The sequence below is a fragment of the Salmo trutta genome, chromosome 33, assembly GCF_901001165.1.
Source record: "Salmo trutta chromosome 33, fSalTru1.1, whole genome shotgun sequence".
NCBI lineage: Eukaryota > Metazoa > Chordata > Actinopteri > Salmoniformes > Salmonidae > Salmo > Salmo trutta.
The window spans coordinates 19,454,028-19,475,886 of NC_042989.1; the positions used below are offsets into that span (position 1 = coordinate 19,454,028).

A 21,859-nucleotide genomic window follows, 5' to 3' on the forward strand; every position below is an offset into this window, starting at 1 on the left:
TACAAAATGAATCCATATTTATCCTTTAATCATGAACATGTAACAACAGTGTGTTACGTGTGAGACAGTGAGATATTCACATTTTAATATTGAAAATAAAGGCCTAATTGCATCCTATACACGCACAGGATATTTAGCAAAACATAGAAATTGTTGTGCAAATGATTTTGATGTACATGTAGTACAGTAAGCCCAGACATTGACCATAAACCCCCTCGATCAGGCGAACCCCCTCTGTACAATGCTCTCATTGATACAGTGTGAATGACTGCTCTCTGAAGGTATGCCAAACAGCATGCATTATTTGATGTTTAATCCCTTGTGTATTATGACTGGAAAGTAATTGTAAGTATTTGTATTTGTTTCTTTTGCTGTGGTGTGTTCTGGGTAATTCTTAATACCTTCCAGAGATTATACGGTAACTCCCAAACTCCCATGATTATAATTAAGCCTGACTTGGATATAAAATGAGCAAATACCAATTTAGTTTTGCAACGTGTGAGGGAGCATCTCTGTGTTTCTCCTGTGTCCCCTAGTGTCTCTATGCTCTGGTATCTGTGTTTTATGTTTGATGGTTGTCTCTGTGTCTCTGTGTGTTGAGTGTGTCTGTTTGCCTGTGTGTGTGTGTGTCTGTTTGCCTGTGTGTGTGTGTGTGTGTCTGTTTGCCTGTGTGTGTGTGTGTGTGTGTGTGTGTGTATCACTGTGTCAGAGGAAACTCTTGCTGGAGAAGAAGACGGGCAAAGGGCAGGTTTGGTGAGGCATGGAGACTGCAATCATCTCCCCTCTGGCAAAATTCACAAGCATTCCCCCATCCATGCTCTCTTCTTCCTGTTCTCTGTCTGTCATACACTGTCTCCTCAGCTCTCTCTTTCTCTCTCTGTGTCACTTACAAAGGCAGCGGTTTCCTCCTCCAAAATGAGGCCACGCACAGAAGGTATGCAAATGAATCATTGCTCATGGATTAGAATGGGACACCATATACCCTAAATTATGATTGTCAATCATGGCTGGGGATTAAGGGATATGGGTTTACAGACCTAAAAAAAGCAAAATTTCACCCCTCAGGCAGATCCCCATTGTGAGCAGCTCTGAGGAAGAGAGTTCTTCAGGGGAGGAGAGCAATACTAGAGCACTACTGCCCTCTGCTGGTCTACTAGAAGTACTGAACCATTTTAACAGCAGCACGGCTACTCATTCCACATGGGAAAATACTTGGGAGGAGAGCACAGAACACATTCATTTACATTTGATCTACCCTCAAGGCAAATGCTTGATGAAACAAAAGCATGTGTTTTTGTGTTGACGTAGTGTTTCATCTTTAGTCGAGGAGAGAGCTCTGTTTCTCTCTGCCAAGTGTGGTGGCTCAGTGGGGTGCTGCAGATGTTTCTATTGGAAAACAACCCAAACCCATGATCAAGACACCTAACTGCTCACATCCCAGGGTTGGGTGAGTGCTATTGAACCTAGCTGTTGTTTTGTGTGTATGCATGTGTGCGTTTGCGTGTGTGCACTGTGCATGCGTGTGTGTGTGCGGGTAAGTGATACAGATTAGCAACTAAAAGTAGCATTGAGACAATTTATATTGGGATTTCTCGTGAGAAGTCAACCCTGTTTATCATAGACAGAGATCCATGCTTAGCTGATTGTGTGTGCAGGCCTCGGAGACAGATCCATGCTTAGCTGATTGTGTGTGCAGGCCCCGAAGCCCGGAGCCCTCAGTCAGAGTGCCAGTCTGTTCCTGTGGAGCAGTCAAACAGACAAGCCCAGCCAAGAGCGTGCACAGCACAGGCTTCGAGCCAGGAAACAGCTCCGCAAAATGATGAATAGTATTAATAGAGTTATGGCGCAGAGGGAAGGAGTGGGAGAGAACAAAGCACAGCACTGCACGTTGGTTTCATATTATCAAAAGGATGGTGGTGTATGATTAAATGATTCGAGGGAGGGCTCAATTGGGCCACAGTGGACTAGGCCTTCACTATGACAAGAGTGAGGCGAAGGAGGAGAGCATTGGCATCAGTCTCATTCTGCCTAGTGAATTTCCAGGATGCCCAAGACTAAAGGTGGCATGACACCTGTGCCATGTTGGGCCTGGCTGGCACACTCTGGGCAGTGGGTCAAGGCCAGGGCAAAATCTACAGCACATTAAGAGAACCTGGCGGGGTAAGTGTCTGGCACGATGCCCACCTCCTGACTCCTGTTCTAAGCCTCTCACGTAGCGACATCCTGGAGAATGGCTTTTGAAAAGGGGCAGCACATGAACAACAACCCATTCTATCTTTCATTTGGAAAGCACCCTGTTTGCAACCCCTATCATAGCTCTATCCAACCTGCCTTTGATTATGCACTATTAATATGCACTGGGACTCCTTTTGCATCTCGACTCCCTCTTTTCAAGCCATACTGTAGATGTCAAGTGACAAATGTCTGATATGAAATGTAGATAGGGACAACAGGCAGTTGAATAGCACCAGTTATTGCTGGCTCTGGCCTCATTAATCTGATTCCCACATCAAAGAGGCTGATGAGGGGTGTTGTATGAATACAAAGCTGCCCACAATACAAGTGTTAATTACTTGGTGTCTAATTTGAAGGGGGATCCTTAACACCCTCCCAGCCTGGCTGCTACAGCTCCCACACCTGAGTCATCTCTCTGATGATGGCAGGAAAATCAAATACATAAGTGAAATTGATACAAGCCGCCGGCAGACGAAAGAGCAAGTGCTAATCACTATGCATCATTAGGTGAAGATTTAGCTTAAATGTGTTTAGCAGGAATTAAGCAAAGCTGTTGTTGACATGGATTGACTGCTGTAATGCTTTATTGTCAGTGCTCCAGGAGGCAGAGGGAGGACCGGCATGTATGGGAGGGAGACGCCGAAAGCAGGGATTTGTGGGATTCTGAAGGACTAGCTGGGCTTGTAGCGTAGACAGAGTGGACAAACTGAAAGTGCTATGACATCTTAGTGTGGAAGAGTGGGTTGCTGGAAGAATGGTGTTGAGTGTGGATGATGGGGGAGAATAACCTGCGGAGAGAACAAAGATATTGACGGACAGAGCAGAGGACTGGAGGAATCAGACTTCCTCGTAACAGAACACACAATAAATGGAGTTTCAAGAGTTGTTGCTGTTGAATATGTAGCTTAAGTGGAACACTCAAGAGGCTAGCGTTTGTATTCAAATGAAAGACATTCTGTTTCAATAACACAAGCCAAGAACAAATGACAAAACAATCAATCCACTTTTCATATTGCCTAATGAGGATCACTCTTGACAAGGAGCCATCTTCCTTCCTGAGGGTGTGAGTGACAGAGAATTAGCCTGGTGACACTGCAGGTTGGCAAGTTTGGTAGCTTTAGAGAGGGGCACTCCGTATCTGGCCACTAATACAGGTGTAATTGCTGGCTGAGCTCTACCTGAGCCTGCTGGGTGAGGATAAAGCTCAGGGGGAGTGGAGGAAGAGAGAGATGAGGGATTGGATGCATGTTCTGCATTTCCTTGTGTAGGAAGTTAAGAAATGATTGATAGATAAAAACATGGACAGTACATATTTGGTATTTTTACAAGAAATTGAATAAGGTTCTTTGGCTAGGTGGTCGAAGGAATTGTCCGTTGAGCTCCGAGACAGGATTGTGTTGAGGCACAGATCTGGGGAAGGGTACCAAAACATTTATGCAGCATTGAAGGTCCCAAAGAACACAGTGGGCTCAATCATTCTTAAATGGAAGAAGTTTTGAACCACCAAAACTCTTCCTAGAGCTGGCCACCCGGACAAACTGAGCAATCGGGGGAGAAGGGCCTTGGTCAGGGAGGTGAACCCAATGGTCACTCTGACAGAGCTCCAGAGTTCCTCTGTAGAGATTAGAGAACCTTCCAGGAGGTCAACCATATCTGCAGCACTCCAAATCAGGCCTTTATGGTAGAGTGGCCAGACGGAAGTCACTCCTCAGTAAAAGGCACATGACAGCTCGCTTGGAGTTTGCCAAAAGGCACCTAAAGACTCTCAGACCATGAGAAACAAGATTCTCTGGCTTGATTCTTTGGCCTGAATTCCAAGCGTCACATCTGGAGGAAACCTGGCACCATCCCTACGGTGAAGCATGGTGGTGGCAGCATCATGCTGTAGGGATTTTTTCAGCAGCAGGGACTGGGATAGTCAGGATCGATACAAAGATGAACAGATCAAAGTACAGAGAGATCCTTGATGAAAACCTGCTCCAGAACGCTCAGGACCTCAGACTGGGGCGAAGGTTCACCTTCCAATAGGATAACAACCCTAAGCACACAGCCAAGCCAACGCAGGAGTTGCTTCAGAACAAGTCTCAATGTCCTTGAGTGGCCCAGCCAGAGCCCGGACTTGAACCTGATCGAACATCTACGGAGAGACCTGAAAATAGCTGTGCAGCGACGCTCCCCATCCAACCTGGCAGAACTTCTGCAGAGAAGAATGAGAGAAGCTCCCCAAATACAGGTGTGCCAAGCTTGTAGCATCATACCCAAGACGACTTGAGGCTGTAATCGCTGACAAAGGTGCTTCAACAAAGTACTGAGTAAAGGGTCTGAATACTTATGTAAATGTGATATCTGTTTCTTTAATAAATTATCAAACATTTCTAAAAACCTGTTTTTGCTTTGTCATTATGGGTGTGTAGATTGAGGGGGGGGAAAAAACTACGCAATTAATTTTAGAATACGGCTGTTAGGTAACAAAACGTGGAAAAAGTCGATGCAGGAGCTGCTCAGACTGTGGCGGCTGACGAGTAAGAGGGAACAGTCTTATCCAGCTCTCCAGTATTGACAGTGTTACTAATCCCCTCCAACTGCTCAAACACCCCCCCGAAAAAAACCCATCCCTCCCATTTACCCAGGCAGGGCGTCCCTGGGGGCAGGCTGTGCCTTAGCCTCCTCTCCAGTTATAGTCTCTGGCCGGGGCCCATTCCCCCCACTCCTATCCAGGCAGCATGTATTAATCGCCGCTAAAACAAATAGTTTTCAAATGTTTGGTAAAAGGCCCAGTGTTTGCACCAGGGCCTAACAAAATATTTTTTACAAGCTATCCAGTTGTGATTAGGGCTGGGAGAATTTAATTTCTGTGGCATTGATAATAATATTAGCCTAATTAATGATGTTGTTTGACTTTGCTCAGCACCCTGTGTACCTTCTACACAACACTAGCCAGCCGGAGCTGTGGCTGAGTGCTCAGCCATCTCCATCTCGCCCCGTCTCTCCAGTCCATGACGACTGCACACATTTCATGAACCGCTAGATGTCTAATCCCTCAAACAGATTCTGTTCCTGGAGTCTAGAGAAAGTTACTCTTTTAGGGAGAAATTACTCTGAGTCTGACATGTTAAGAATACCTAATGAGTTATAGAAGTCTATTCCTATCACTTCCAGCACCAAGCCTACTCTCTCACTGAGTTCTTACATTTCAAACTCTTTCTTCACTGTTATTGTTAATGAAAATGAGACTAATTAAACAACATTTTTTATGACTCATTAAGGTAAACAGCAGTACACTGGGAATAGCTTAGCATAATACATAACTTCAGGTTTGGTCTCACCGACACTGATAGACAAACAATTACCACCATACAGAACACAGAGGCACAGTGATCTTGACCCTCCCTGGCCCCCTGTAGGCCCCGTGAAGTCCACTTAACTTTCACTCATTATCTCCTTAAGCGGTGAAGAGAAGTCCACAATGGAGACCACGGTTGGTAAGCCTCGTTGGATAAGTAGGTGTCGATCTATGCAATTACAATGATTCACTGACCTCTCGCACCCGTCATCTTAGCCACAGACGGACCACCCAGGACCCCCGAGTGGTTCTCAGACATGATTACAGCTGGGATCACAGCCAGTGTGTTGACCCCTCACCTCTCCCTTGAGGTCAGAGAGAGGTGGTCATGTGACTCTCTCTGCCAGGCACAGCGGAGCTCTTTAGCAGGCTTGGTTCGGGAGGAGAGAGAGAGCGAGAGAGAGAGAGAGAGAGAGAGAGAGAATGTTGGTGAGAGTAGATTCCTCTGGGAGTTCTGTATGAGGGGTGGCTGTTTCCAGTATGCAGTCAGTCAGTGCCATGACAGGCCTGAGCTATGAAGAGCTCAACTTTGTCTTTGCAGTAGCTTTAAAGTCTGTTCCTGTGTACAAGTGCAGCCACAGAATATACATTTGGCACAATCAAAACAAAAACAAAATATGTCTCTTTATGTTAAGTTGAAAGCTTGGAAATCAAGGTTCATATTACCGGTAATATGACACAATCATGTTTTGGTGGATTAGTATTTCAAAACAAGAGTCATATACATTTAAAATTCTTTGTGTTGCAGAAATCAAGGGCAAAATGCAGGTAAATTTAGGTGAAAGGTGCAGTGAAAATGTGTTGTTTTACAGCACGTGTCAAACTCATTCTACGGAGAGCTGAGTGTCTGCGGGTTTTCATCCTCCCTTGTACTTGATTGATGAATTAAGGTCACTGATTAGTAAGGAACTCACCTCACTTGGTTGTCTAGGTCTTAATTGAAAGGAAAAAACAAAAACCAGCAGACACTAGGCCCTCCATGGAATGAGTTTGACAGCCCTGTTTTACAGGGTCAGTCATAGTAGTATCGCACCCCTGGAGCAAACAAGGGTTAAGTGCCATGCTCAAGGGCACATAAACAGATTATTCACCTTGTCGGCTCGAGTATTCAAACCAGCAACCTCTCGGATACTGGCCCAATGCTCTAACCCAGGGTTTCTTAAACTTTATCAGCTCGAGACCCAAATGAGAAATTGACCGTCCTCCCGTGACCCAAATCGTCCTCCAACAACCCAAATTAAGAAGAGATAGTGTGTGATTATGTATGTATTCTCATAACTCGACCCACCTCCCACAAACTCAGGGCCCACTTTGGGTCCCGACCCATAGTTTAAGAAACCCTGCTCTAACCGCTAGGCTACCTGTAGACCAACTGTGAATGGCGGTGGTCTTTCTTGGCCTCTAGGACAGACAAAGCAAAAGGTGCTACTGCAGATGAGAATGAAAGACTAACTCAGAGAAGACTCCATCCAAGTTGGCTGAATTCCGTTTCCATGGTGAGCTTTGTGAAATCATAGGCCGTGGTGATTGGACGGACCGAGGGCTGGACAGCGACGCATTGGCCAGGGCCATTAGCTGAAGTGTCGTCCCAGTCTGGCCTGGCGGTAGTCCACTCTCAGCTGTACGAAGGCGTGCAGAAGGTTCCGGTCCAGGTTGGTGAGCTGCTCGCCGGAGCAGACCTGTTTGAGGTTGTCTGGGGCAACCACCAGGAGGTTACACAGGGCGTGGAGTGTGTCAAAGAGCTGCAGCACAAGAGGAACCTGGGGGACAGACAGTAAACCATTAGGAACCAGAGGATCCTGGGGGACAGACAGTAAACCATTAGGAACCAGAGGATCCTAGGGGACAGACAAACCATTAGGAACCAGAGGATCCTAGGGGACAGACAGTAAACCATTAGGAACCAGAGGATCCTGGGGGACAGACAGTAAACCATTAGGAACCAGAGGATCCTGGGGGACAGACAGTAAACCATTAGGAACCAGAGGATCCTGGGGGACAGACAGTAAACCATTAGGAACCAGAGGATCCTAGGGGACAGACAAACCATTAGCGTTCTGCTAGGAGGAATAAATCCAACCTTTAACTAGGCCAAGAGGCATTTATTCAGTATCATTACTAGCTCTACATGATGTCAACTGTTGCTACATGCGTAATGATGCTAACTCTGGTGTGACCTCTCACCCGGAAGTCCTTGGCACTTTTGCGGTAGTCGGCCACGTCGCAGATGGCCAGCATGCCTCCCATGGAACTGTAGCTGTACTGCTGCAGGTGCTCGTGGATGAGGCGGTGGAAACGCACGCCCAGCTCCGTCAGAACTGTGTCCACGTTCTTACCGTCCATGGACTTCCGCACACGCTCTACCTGCCGACTCACATACACACAAACCTTGGAGCAGGCCTGGGGAGCACAGGGAGGAAGTAGGAGTCGGACTATGTAGGTTTGGTGTCAAAGGTCAAATTAATAAATGTGCAATAAAATTATTAGCAACTATGAAGAATTCTCTGGTACTTTCAAGTTAAATACAGTTTAAAAAAAATACACAGTGAAATTCGACAACCTATTCTGAACTGCCAGGAGCAGTGTGTTTAACATGGTTTTGATTCTCGCTTTGCTTTTCATAAATGAGACCAGAGGTGGAGGTTGGGTGCAGTTCACTACTTACTGCGGTGCACTGGATCATGACGTTGTTCTCATCTTCAGGTCTGAAGTCTGTCTTCTTCTGTTCCGTAGCCAGGATGTGCTTCATCTGTCCCACCATGCAGTTCAGTGTCCTGCAGAGAGAGGACAACACCATGACGACCACCCCTAACACACTAATAGGATACATTCACTCACTTCCCATGATGCTGTTGATAACATTTAAAACACTTTGTGGTTTACTGACCTGTCTATGCCTGTGTCCAGTTTCACCTCCATCTGTTCAATCACCTCCTTCTTCTTGTGCAGGCACTCTGTCAGTTTGGGAGACGAGCTGGTGGAGACAGAAGGGCCATGAAAGGTCAAAGGAAATAAAAACTTAACACAGAACAACTTTATCTGGACAGCATGAAGCTAGCTAGAGAGTTGCTACCTTTTAATGGGGGGGGGGGGGGGGTGTGTGATTGACAGTTCAGGCCCCACGCTAACCTGATAAGAGGCATTAGGTGGTCGTTGAACTGCTTATCAAACAGGTGGAAGATGGTGTTGGCCTGCTGGACCACATCCAGGAAGTACAGGTTGGCATTCTTGGCATCAGCTGAAGGAATGGCTGTAGAAAGAGAGAAACACACCACTTTCCTTTAAAAAAAAAGTCAAAGGAGATCAACAGAAGGATAGGAAGATGAATATACAACACCTACAAATGAAAAGTATCTGCTCAAGGTTTCGCAGCCTTTACTGTGTTAGTGAGAGTTAGATGTACCGGAGAGGCCGATCTCCAGTGCGTAGTCGATGTGGTCCACACACAGGTGCTCCACCAGCAGCAGGAAGATGGAGAAGGCGTTCTTGGGCAGGTCCGAGGGATCTGAGAGCTGGTTCACAACACACAGAGACAGGACCTGATTTACTCTCAGCACTCTACAGAGATGTACTGCATGCAGTGTTATTGTCTCTCCTGTAGGTGGCAGCATAGCAGCCTTACCCTGTTGCACCTCTCGAAAGCGTGGCGCGTCTCCTGGAGCAGGTTGACCACCACCTCCTGAGAGAGGAAGGTCTCTCCGTGGGTGTCAATGCTGGGCCCCAGGGGCAGGTTGGTGCGCTGCCTGATCCGCTCCTTCAGCTCTTGGATACTGGGGGGGGGAGCATTAATACACTTAAGGAAAAGGGAAGAGTCTGAACTCAAAGACAGGACCTTGCTATGATGAGGAGTGGAGAGATGAGGAACGTACTATTTAAATCCATTTAACTATTTAATCCAACTGAGATCTGACCCCAAGGATGAACAAGAAGTATTGGGTAAAGGAAGAAGAGACTGAAGAGAGGGTCAGGGGGTATTGGGGTAGAGGTGGTCAGTCACTTCCTACCTGCCCCCACCCTGTGGGCGTTTCTGGTGGTTCTTGGAGTCGTAGTAGCGCTGAAGGATCATGGCGCTGCGCGTGCGGAGGTAATCTTTCTCCATTTCAATGTAGCTCTCCAGATAGGAGGAGAAGATGTTTTTAATGAGCTTAGACAGGAAGGTGTGTTTGTCTGAGCCCAGGTTGAACTCTGTCAGCTTGGAAGCCAAGGCCGTTGTCCTGGAGACACAGGGTTGCCACGGTTTCAAAAAATTCAGAATAGATGGTATGAGGTGCTTAGAGTGAGAGGTCAAAGGGTGAACAGCAGTATTACCTGGTATAAAGGTCATAGAGGTTTTTGAGGTATTGTTCTACATCAGAGTGGCGGGTTTCATCCAGTTTTTCTTTTACATGGGCCTGGAACACAAAACTGCTTAGTCAGTCCATCAGAACTGGGTCAGAGAACTAAGAAATTTTTAAACCTTGTGGCAGCTGAAGATTTGGTCAATAGGAGAGACTGTCCACTGTACCTGTAGTTTGTTCTCAAAGATGTTCTGGATGAGTTTGGCCATGACGGTCTCGGGGCTCTGGAAGACCTCTCCCACCTGCTTGTTGACCCGCTGGCAGAGGAGTGCAGTGTCTTCAAACACATCACTACGCATGTACGCCCCCTGAACACAGACAGTCAGACAGAGTGCAAAAGAGAGAGCGAGAGAGAGGGTTAACCCCATAGAATTAGGAATTAGAATACTAGAATGGATAAAGTCTTATGCCAGTATAAAAGGTCAGCCATTTTGGTCAGGGAGTTAGGCAGCCAGTGTGCTGTGATAAGATGGTGTAAAACAATGAATTTGAAGATGATCTGCACAGTATGTTTATTAGCTAGCTAACCAGCTAGTTTAAGTGGAATGATTCCATATATTTTCAATTTAACTGCCAATATTCCATACAAATGCAGTCAATCCACAGCCATACACTGGCTGAAATCAGATGATGATAAGACTTAGACGAGTCAGAAATGCAACAAGTACTGATATCGTATTGTAACACTCACAGCTTTCCAGGGCAACAAAACATTGAGACATGTATGGTCTGTTTACATAGATTTTTTAGCCTATTTATACATAATTTACATTACAATATTTTAGGGTAACAATAATTCTATAACACTAATTCTGATATATCCCACCTTAGTTGCATTTTTCTGCCTAAGTAAAAGCAGGAAATGCATCACTTCTTTACTAATGCCTCTACTGCCATTCATTCCAATTAGAATGGTTTGTATTTTAACAATGGCTACCATTTTCATCCCATTCTGGAACTTTGAGGGTTTATGACATAGAGATCTTATTAAATTACTAGAGGGGCTATGTTAAATCCAGACCTCAGAACTAACCTGCTGTGAGACTACAGAAGCACGCAGGTACTCTATACTGAGCTGTTATAAAGGGTTGATGTTCAACTGAACACTGCACACTCACCTCCTGGCACTGCTTGATATATACATCCACACAGTGTGCATAGCCCTGCAGGAAACATAGACATGTCAAAATCACACCTGCATCACTTCCACAATCTAACATCACCAAAAAATGACAACAAACTGTATGCATGGTTGCATAGATGCTGAATGAGACACAAGAGCATATTTGTAAGTTACAACACAACTCAAACAATAACACACATTTCCTTTAATATGGAGACATCAAAGTGTGTCCAGTGTTTGTGGGTCACCTTGAAGTGTAAGAGGACTGCAGCGACTTCCCGCATGCGTCCAATCTCGCCCCTACGCTGGGCCGCCGTGAACTCCTGGATCAGCTGGCGCTCCAGGTCGTGGTACTTACCTAGACACACAACAGATTTAGCTGCCTTTCTTATCCTGGCTGTGTTATCACTTGTCCATCAATCAGCAACAAAAGAGCATGTTGAACGCAAACACTCACTTGCAATCTTGGCCTTAACATCTGCAAACCTGTTAAGAGGACAAGGATAGAGGCGTTCATCAGAGATATCAGACATTTAAAAAGACAAACCCAAAATGGTATAATGTGTAGTCCCTCTGATTTGAAGCGAGTTAAATATATTCTCTCCCTCAGACAAGTTAGTGCAACCTAACATTGACAAAAATACTTCTGATGTTTCTATGAGATGGGCTAGAGGCAGAGTAGCAGCACCGATACTGTTTACATTATACCACAGAGCTCGTGTAATGCTGCCTCCAGGACTACTCACCTGTCGAATGGCAGCTCCTGGGCTATGAGATGCAACTTCTGAATGATATCAGCAGCTTCCTTAATCTGGGAGAGGGAGAAATAGGGGGGGGGGGGAGACAGAGGAACATAAGAAATGGACATCCAAACATCCAGAGAGCAGACCAGCAGTAGCAGCATCGCCACTTAGGGGATCATGTTAAACCAGCCCTCCTCCACCTCCTCTCTGTACACCACGGAGATGATAACAAGCAGCCGCCGCTCACCTGGCTAACAGCATCCACAGCATCCCTGAGTTAGCAGCATATCCAACTCTGTATTGGTATGCCTCCTCTGAATGGGCTGTAATCCCACAGGAGCCTAAATTGCCTTCAATAATCTGTCCGGCCAGGGATATCTCTCTAAAGAGGGGCCCTGTCGAGAACCGCCCACTCCCCCCACCCGACATACACACACGGGCTGAAAACCCCAGACCTAGGACAGGCCCACCGTCCGCAACTCCCCGGTTGCTGCAGATGCCTGCCTCAGCTAACATTATTACTCCGCTCCCGTGAGGAGGATCCAGCCTTTCTGCTCGGCGAAGGTTTTCTAAGTATCTGTCCCCCAGCTAAGATTAGCTAAATCCCATGTAAGTAATGTAGCCGTCTCTCTGCAGTCAGGGTTTAGCAGCACTTGTCTCCACGCTGGCGGCCCAACCCTCCCTTTCAGAAGGATTAGCAGAGCCTTCCCCCTTCAGCTATTCACTCGCAGCTTTCCTCTTTCCTCCTCGTCTGGAGGTATGCTCAGGAAAAGGGATCTGTCTGCAATTTCCACATCATGCCTCTCTGGAAGCATTCTCATCCCATGTCCAGCTCCTGTCTCTGAGATTGATTACTGTTTTCCCACTAAAAGGAATTGATTGAGAGAATCCCAAACTCTTCAAAAACAACTATGATATTCTGATAATACACTATCACATTTTTGAGGGTTGATAGTGAGGTCGCTCAGATGGTTTTGAACCCTACAGACGGGTTAGCTGACAACGTCACAAAAACAATGCGAACGCTTCAATGGGGCAGAAGGCTGTGGTGTGTTGCTGTGATTCTGGATAGCCAGATAGCTAACAACAAGGACAAGAAACTGCCATGTTGAGAAACGTAGGTGGCTCATTTCAACTCATTGTACACTATATATACACAAAAGTATGTGGACGCCTTCAAATTTGTGGATTCGGCTATTTCAGCCACACCCGTTGCTGACAGGTGTATAAAATCAAGCACACAGCCATGCATTTTCCATAGACAAACATTGGCAGAATGGCCCGTACTGAAGAGCTCAGTGACTTTCAACATGCCAGTCATAGGATGCCACCTTTCCAACAACTCAGGTAGTCAAATTTCTACCCTGCTAGAGCTCCCCCAGTCAACTGTAACTGTTCTGTTATCGTGAAGTGGAAACGTCTAGGAGCAACGACAGCTCAGCCGCGAAGCCGTAGGGCAAACAAGCTCACAGAACAGGACCGCCGAGTGCTGAAAAAATCGTCTGTCCTCTTTTGCAACACTCACTCCTGAGTTCTAAACTGCATCTGGAAGCAAAGTCAGCACAAGACCTCTTCGTAGGGAGCTTAATGAAATGGGTTTCCATGGCCGAGCAGCCGCACACAAGCCTAAGATCACCGTGCGCAATGCCAAGTGTCGGCTGGAGTGATGTAAAGCTTGTCGCCATTGGACTCTGGAGCAGTGGAAACGTGTTCTCTGGAGTGATGAATCCCGCTTCACCATCTGGCAGTCCGACGGACAAATCTGGATTTGGCGGATGCCAGGAGAACGCAAACTGCCCCAATGCATAGTGCCAATTGTAAGGTTTGGTGGAGGAGGAATAATGGTCTGGGGCTATTTTTCATGGTTCGGCCTAGGCCCCTTAGTTCCAATGAAGGGAAATCATAACGCTAAAGCATGCAATGACATTCTAGACGATTCTGTGCTTCCAACTTTGTGGCAACAGTTTGGGGAAGGCCCTTTTCTGTTTCAGCATGACAATTCCACCGTGCACAAAGCGAGGTCCATACAGAAATGGTTTGTCGAGATCGGTGTGGAAGAAATTTACTGGCCTGTTCAGAGCCCTGACCTCAACCCCATCGAACACCTTTGGGATGAATTGGAACGCTGACTGCGAGCCAGGCCTAATGCCCAACATCAGTGCCCAACCTCACTAATGCTCTTGTGGCTGAATGGAAGCAAGTCCCCGCAGTAATGTTCCAACATCCAGTGGAAAGCCTTCCCAGAAGAGTGGAGGCTGTTATAGCAGCAAAGGGGGGGACCAACTCCATATTAATTCCCATGATTTTGGAATGAGATGTTCAATGAGCAGGTGTCCACATACTTTACATGACCAAAATTATCTTGTTACTGATACTGTCTCTTTTTTGGGGGTGTTTGACTGATGTCACGTCTATGCTAATATGGCTAAAATTTGTTAGCTAGCTAAACAACAACCGGAGAAATGTCTTTGAGAGACAACAAATGCTAATTGTGCAAATTAATTTGTTTTCAATAAACATTGGAGACGAAATATAGTTTACATGTTGTCAACAATCTCCGTCAACCCGTCTGTTTTGCCCCATAGTTGCACATGCATCGGTTGTTGCTAAACAACCTACCCATCCTTAGGAAACATAGATTAATTAGGCCCAGTCTACCTTGCACCTTAAGGCAATTAAGACAGACATGAGCATGTTGACATCCATACCAGTCAACCCGCTAGCTATTGTCAAGAAGTAAATGCAAGTATATTAATCCAAATTAGCTAAGGGTTTCAACTAAAGGGATCAATTCCACAAATTAAAATGGGTGGTTACTTCATAATCCTGTTCATTAACTAATTTCAGTTCTTAATATCTTTCACTGCTGTAGTGTTTTTTTTGGTTTCAACGGTCAAACTCAATCTTTTTTGAAAACATAAAAAGGTCAATCTCTTTAGGACTACATGTGGGTGGATGGTAGTGTATGTATCCTGACTTTTTCTGGGTTGTTGAAGACATCACTGCGCAGCTCCCCATCCAGGAACTCATTAAAGTAGGTCATGAGACGCTGGGCCTCCACAGCCCTCTGCCTGGGCGTGTTCACGCCCTCCAGCTGGTCACCAAGGTGACACACCTTGGTGGCCACATAGCTGATGTGCTCGTCCAACTCCTGGAAGTGCTGGAAGGCTACCTGTATGGAGACAAAGAGTTGTGCAAAAAGAAGTCACATGTTTAGGGACATGATTGATGAATGTGGATAAAACAAAACATTTTCTTCAGAAAAGTGTCTGTCTACAGGAGAAACTCCTGGGGATTTGGGGTGGTGGTGGGTGGTTAAGGGTCCGGTGGGCCAAGAAGCTGACCTGGTTGCTCCTCTGTAAGTCCTGTACTTTGTGGGCAAACTCCTTGGCTTCTCTGTGACACTGGTGCTCCAGCTTCTCCACCCGCCGCTGGATCTTCTCATCGAGATGCTTCAGCTCCTCTATATGGTTCTCAAACTCCTCCAGCAGCCTGGAAGGGAAGCAGGACAAGGGCTTTAACACACTGCAGGCCTACCTCACATTGGTCTAGAGTAAACACTCTATAGCCATAAGTCCACTTGCAGTACAAGCTGGCCTTCAACAGTCTTCATTGATCTACAGTCATGAGTTTTACAGCAAACAAAGGGTAGGGAAAAAATGCTTTACTATATTACTAGCATGAGTGATTGAGTAATATGGGGTTAGATTTGTCCTACTAACCTTACACTCTCTCAGTTAATATTTATAAATAGCATTGGGGGCTTAATTCTTGGGTCCCCAGATTTCAGAATCTCTACAAACTGGAAGCTTCGTCAGCTGCTTTTAAAGTGAGGACTGTGGAGCAAATGTTGTAAGTCAGCACCATATTTAACAGAGTAGGAAACATCCCAAAATGATGAGTATATAATCTCTTGGCTAATTCCTTAGGCGGTGGCTACAGCTTAGGCACATCGCCCATACATTCCCGCTCTGTCAGTTACTGTATGACTCAGAACTTGGTGGCCTCCCATAATGCTCTGCCTCAGAGTTATCTTCAATGGAGGTTTAAATAAAGCTTGCTGTATGGTTGGGACTAGAGCCATGATTACAGTGAGTCTCAATAAAGCCATGTCTTTAGTACAAGACAACCTTTTGGGATCGAATGCCTCTGCTCCTCCTTTGGACCCTCCTCCAGGGGTTCTCCAGGCCAACCTCTCTATGTACTCGTCTGCATCAAAGGGCTCCTGTGGATCATATCATATCACACACACAGTAAATCAGTGTAAATGGTGTGTATCTTACATGACATGAGCAATACTGGACCTAGCTGAGGAACGGTCAACTCTTTTCTCTTATTTCGAGGTGGGGTTGAGTTCTGAAAACGCTTACCTGTACCTATGTTTGTCCTGTACAACTGCGGTCCTTCTGCGGGGTGCTGAAATTCTACGTAAACTGAAATCACTTCAAAAAGTAGGCTACCTGCCAGTTCGATTCACCATAATAATTCCTTAATAATTTTGCCTACTATAATTAATATAAGTTTCTGCTTATAATTTAAGACATTTGGTAGGCCATTTGTTTGTCAACTATAGTTTGATACATGCAGCTTCTCTCCTGTCATAACTTGTTGCCCCAGAAGACCAAATAAAGTAGTGCTCACCAGAATAATGTCTTACATCGATGGAATGAATGCATTAGTAATCTAGTTAACGCTGGTAAAACTGTCTGTTTTGTTTAGTGACCGGGGTGAAAACAGTGGAAAGATTGGTCCTGTGCAAAATGTCCAAATGTCATCAGCTTGACCAGTTAAGGAAATGAAAAGCTGAGAAAAATACCAAACAGGTTTCTGATAAGACTTCAGTTTTGGTGCATATTTGATGTGGTTGAAATACTGTCTGATGGCATAACAGTGTCAGGGATAGCACATTACACACACATTTGCATTTTCTCAAGAGATGCTGAAAGAAAACATAATATTTCTTCACTGCTGTTCCCGAGACAAAATTAACATTTGTTGTATAATTACACTGCAAGAAATGAATAATTCTCCAGGAGTTAATATTATATTACGCTACATGTGAGCGGTTATAGGCCGACACGCAGTGTCCATATTTCAGTGACTAACCCATATGAATTTAAATGAAGCATATTATGTTTAGTCATGTTTACAGGGATACCCATGAGCAGGATATCAAAGGTGCATGTAAACAGCTTTTCCCGAATAAGACCTTAAACGGGATATGAGCTACTATCAGTAATAATATGCGCATGTAAACGTAGTCACTGCTTATAGCTAACACTGGGCTAGCCCTTTCACCGACCGTAGTACATTATTGGGCCAACACCGGGCGTGACAAGCTAGCCAATGCAACTGTACACCAGTAGACAATAACAAAAAACATAGTAGCTAGAATTAACATTCACTGCTGGAAAGGCTCTGTTGGCCATCATATGTAGGTAGCTACACGTTTGACAATATCACATCAACATATCCCTGGATAAACACAGCACTGTCAACTGTATAGCGAGTGGTAGCTAGCTAGATGATGTCAGCTTCCTTTCAAAAACGCGATTCACACTCATTATAGTTATCTGGCTAGCTAGCTATAGCGAACGTTAGCCAGCTAGCTATAGCCTAATCTGTTAAACAATAGGCTGGCTAGCTTGCTAGCTCGGGCTTATCGTCATATGGATGGATAGCTAGCACTGACTTCTCCATTCTCCACCTAGCTAACATTAGATAGCTACCTAGCACTAGCAGACAGCTTTCCCAACAATACTAGAACATGCAGTTCAATTTACCTCGAATAGTTGAGCAGTAGTTGACATGTTTTACTTCGATGTGCAATGTAGAAATTGCAAACTAACAGTCGGGTATGACACACAACTGATTGATCAGCTGGATTTATATTTTACCCTTTATTGACAACAGTTACACAGCTCTACTTCCTGTATCCAAAGCAATACAAATCCCGAGCTGAAGAAGAATAAAAGGTTGGGACTGATCGTTGCGAGAGTGCACTGCGTAAAACGCATGCACCAAATGTTTCTTGATTGGTCCAGGCAGTCACACTGTTATAAAAATAGGAAGTACATTTTGCAATGAAAATAGAACGAAACAGAACCTCAATGTTAATTTGATAGAACATCAGTTGTGTAAATTTAAAATGAAACAAAATTGCATTATTTTTCCTTTGTCTATTTTAGGATTTTACTCATAGATGTATCACTGAAGAGTCCTGGTTACCATATTTATTCATAACCTCAATCAGTCAATAACAGTCATTACTGGCCAAAATGAGTGTGAGGGCATTGTGGATTATACAGTAACGTTATATACGAGAGGGGGAATCTGTAGTTGTGCGTTTTTTCCAGATTTGTAATGCTTTTTTTCTTCTTGTATTCTCTGATTGTACTGTGCATGTACTCATTTTTATTATTCTACTTTCAACACTGTCAGCAGGCTATGTCATCTTTGTGATTGTGCAGTATTTTGTCTTCTTCTCTAACACATGCGATACCCAACAGTGGAGCAGCGTGCTAAGTGTCTGGCCGGCTCCCTGTGTGTGTCTGTCCCAGAGGATGTTACTGTGCTCCAGCTCCTACTCACAGCTCCTATTACTCACAAACACTGACAAACTGTACATGGCTCTTTGAGATGACTGTCTCCACCAGCAGCGCTCGCTCACCAGCTATGAAGCTGCATGTGGAGGGTCCCAGTGGAGGAGTCCTCTGGCCAGTGTTGGCCATTTGCCCCTGGTAGATGGCCCCGTCTTCCTCTGGCCAGGTTGTTCTCTGTCTCACAGGACCTCACACTGTTGTCGGACCTGCGGGCTTTCCTCTGTGGGTCTGGGAGTAAGTCTGACAGTGAGGGGCTGGCCTCTCGCCTGGCCATGATACCTTATATCTTCCTGCAGGTCTGCCCCTTCGGGACCCCCCTGGACATCCCTCAGCCAGGGACCTCATCGGCATCAGCAATGCCCTCTCCTGCAAGGATCCAGAAACACCAAGCCTAGAAAACGGCTGCACCATGGTGGGGCTGTGGTGAATGTAGCTCTATCGGAGATGGTACGCTCCATGCAGTATGGAAACTGCACAGTGTCTACGGCACAGTGAATTGCAAGGTGAGCACAGTAATATCGTTTATGTTCACGGTACAGTAAATGTAATGCTAAAGCTTCTTGTTGCCTTCTGCTGTCTCCTAATTTTCTCAAACCCATTTCTTCTTTTTCCCTTTGTGTAATCTGTGTGACGTGGAAGGGGTCCTTCCCAATGTGATGGTCACTCTCTCCCTGCGACCCAATGGCTCACCACTGCTGGATGTCCTGGTCCATCCTTGTGTGTCTTCAGTAGATGCCTCTGGCCCCTATAAGTTCCCCTTCTCCCATTGAGTCTTTCAGGTCCACAGTTTCTAAACATAGCTAAACACTTCTTCATATATCAAAAAATGTCATACATTGCTGTGTTCATCTCATGTCAAATTAAATGCTGTCTTTTCTCAGGTTCCCGTACCACCCATCCTCCCTATCAGCTGAAGGAGTATGATAACCAGCTGCATTTGACTGTGAGTCTCAAACTTCACGAGAGTGTGAGGAACAGCTTTGAGTACTGTGAGACACAACTGCCATTCTTTAACAGGTAACCTATGGACATATCAAATCAAATTGTATTTTTCACATGCGCCAAATACAACAGGTGTAGTAGACCTTACCGTGAAATGCTTACTTACAAGCCCTTAACCAACAATGCAGTTCAATAAATAGAGTTAAGAAAATATTTACAAAATAAAGTAAAGAAAAAGAAAAGAAAGTAACACAATAAAATAACAATAACGAGGCTATATACAGGGGGTACCGTTACCGAGTAAATGTGCGGGGGTACAGGTTAGTCGAGGTCATTTGTACATGCTGGTAGGGGTAAAGTGACTATGCATAGATAATAAACAGCGAGTAGCAGCAGTGTAAAAACAAAGGGGGGGGGTCGTCAATGTAAATTGTTTATGGAAAAACAACATTCCTATTCTGCCCTGCCACTCTTTGGGCCAGAAGTTCCCCAAGTCCAGTGAGGTGTCACTAGACAGCACTGTGAGTTTCTTAGGGGAGCTCCCAGGACCTACAGATCCTCTCTGCACAGACCTTACAGTCTACATCAAAGTAAGTCAGAATCTTTCTAGACAATGGAGATGCATCTAAAACCAAACAAACCAGAAAAACTTTTCATTTATGTTTTTCAGTTGTACTTTTGAGTGCCAGACTTGACTCTGTCTGGATGGATGATGTGTAGCCCAGCATTCAGTGCAGGTCTTTTCCTCTGCAAAACCTTGCATAGTCACATATTTGGGTTCTAATGCTGGTTTCATTATTATGTATGAAAATAGGTGTATTTGTATGAATTCTGAATGTACGCTCTGTCTCTCTCGTCTCTGCAGCAACTGGACAACAGGATTCTGGTGACCAGGTTTGAATCTGTGAAACGGACAGCATCCAACGTTATGAACCCAATGGTCAAAGTACTGTAATTGAATGGTTTGTATCTGCTGTTGTTCTTACAGTCTCGGTCTCATCTAAGATGCAAAATGCTGTTTCTCATCTGTTCTGAACACAGACCAATCCCTTTTCTGTGAAAGAATGAGGTAATGGTTATTCAACTGATTTCTAGTAAAGAGTAGTACTACTGGATAGAGATATTGAAATAAAACAAAATGGTATTGATGCTGCCATTTTTGGAACTTGTTTGGCCATCCCACTCCACATCTCTTTAGAGAGTGTTGCCACCCTTAGCTCTGACAGTCCTACTTCAGTCACACCCCTCCATCAGCCGGATAATTAGCAGCTGGGGCCTTGTTGTCAGCTGGAGCTGAGGGCCTGTGGGAGACGAGGCTTGGGCTGTGAAAGGGTAAGCTGATCTGGGCAGAGTCTGTGCCACAAAGTGCCCCTCTGGAGAACTGGCAGGACTCACTGGTCCCTCCCTGTGACTGCCCTGCCTGTCAGCCAGTGGTCTCTTCAAATACCCAGCCTCTCCACTAAACCGCCCTCTAAAAGTTGAGGCCCCAGCTGGCCAGATGACTGGCTAATTGGAGAAACTGGGTGTGGTGGCATTAAATATTACATGACAAAAATTGGTTTACCGTAGGGGCCCGGATTCAGGTCATAATTGCAATTTGATTAGAGTAGAGCTCATGCATGACCATGATAGCAAAAAACCCTGTAAATTAAAAGAAAATGCATAGGCATGTCTACAAAATGTAACAAAAAAGTGAACGAAGCTGTTTCCCAAGACATACTATATGTAGACCTGTTTTTAGTAAGGAAGGTACACTGAACAAAAATATAAACAAACATTAATTTGGCCCTAATCTATGGATTTCACATGACTGGGCCTGGGAGGGCCCACCTGGGAGGGTCCACCCACTGGGGAGCCAGGCCCAGCCTATAAGAATAAGTTTTACCCCACAAAAGGGCTTTATTACAGACAGAAATGCTCATCAGTTTCATCAGCTGTCCGGGTGGCTTGTCTCAGATGATCACACAGGTCAAGAAGCCGGATGTGGAGGTCCTGGGCTGGTGTGGTTACACGTGGTCTGCGCTTGTAAGGCCAGTTGAACGTACTACCAAATTCTCTAAAACGATGTTGGAGGTGGTGTATGGGAGAGAAATGAACATTCAGTTCTCTGGCAAGAGCTCTGGTGGACATTCCTGCATTCGGCATGCCAATTGCACGCTCCCTCAATTTGAGACATCTGTGGCATTGTGTTGTGACAAAACTGCACATTTTAGAGTGGCCTTTTATTGTCCCCAGCACACGGAGCACCTGTGTAATGATCATACTGTTTAATCATCTTCTTGAAATGCCACACCTGTCAGGTGGATGGATTATCTTGGCAAAGGAGAAATGCTCACTAACCTGGATGTAATCAAATTTGTGCACAATATCTGAGAGAAATAAGCTTTTTGTGCGTTTGCAACATGTTGCATTTATATTTTTGTCCAGTGTATATACAGTGGGAGGGAAAAGTATTTGATCCCCTGCTGATTTTGTACGTTTGCCCACTGACAAAGAAATGATCAGTCTATAATTTTAATGGTAGGTTTATTTGA

At 45.2% G+C, this 21,859-nt stretch overlaps 1 protein-coding gene and 1 pseudogene across 1 annotated transcript; one reads left to right on the plus strand and one right to left on the minus strand.

The window, feature by feature from the left end:
• Positions 1-6,847: 6,847 nt before the first annotated feature.
• On the minus strand, positions 6,848-17,785 carry LOC115172586 (exocyst complex component 5). Its single transcript, XM_029730157.1, has 18 exons — positions 17,565-17,785; positions 15,912-16,006; positions 15,126-15,273; positions 14,759-14,953; positions 11,785-11,849; positions 11,496-11,524; positions 11,287-11,396; positions 11,034-11,078; positions 10,083-10,223; positions 9,887-9,969; positions 9,583-9,792; positions 9,201-9,348; positions 8,982-9,090; positions 8,708-8,828; positions 8,466-8,552; positions 8,244-8,352; positions 7,763-7,978; positions 6,848-7,338 (listed from the first exon to the last, which is right to left on the minus strand). Exons 1-18 carry the CDS (start codon positions 17,589-17,591, stop codon positions 7,150-7,152), a joined length of 2,127 nt encoding a protein of 708 aa, XP_029586017.1. The 5' UTR covers positions 17,592-17,785; the 3' UTR covers positions 6,848-7,149.
• A 489-nt stretch (positions 17,786-18,274) lies between these two features.
• On the plus strand, positions 18,275-19,444 carry LOC115172085 (AP-5 complex subunit mu-1-like; annotated as a pseudogene).
• Positions 19,445-21,859: the final 2,415 nt, after the last annotated feature.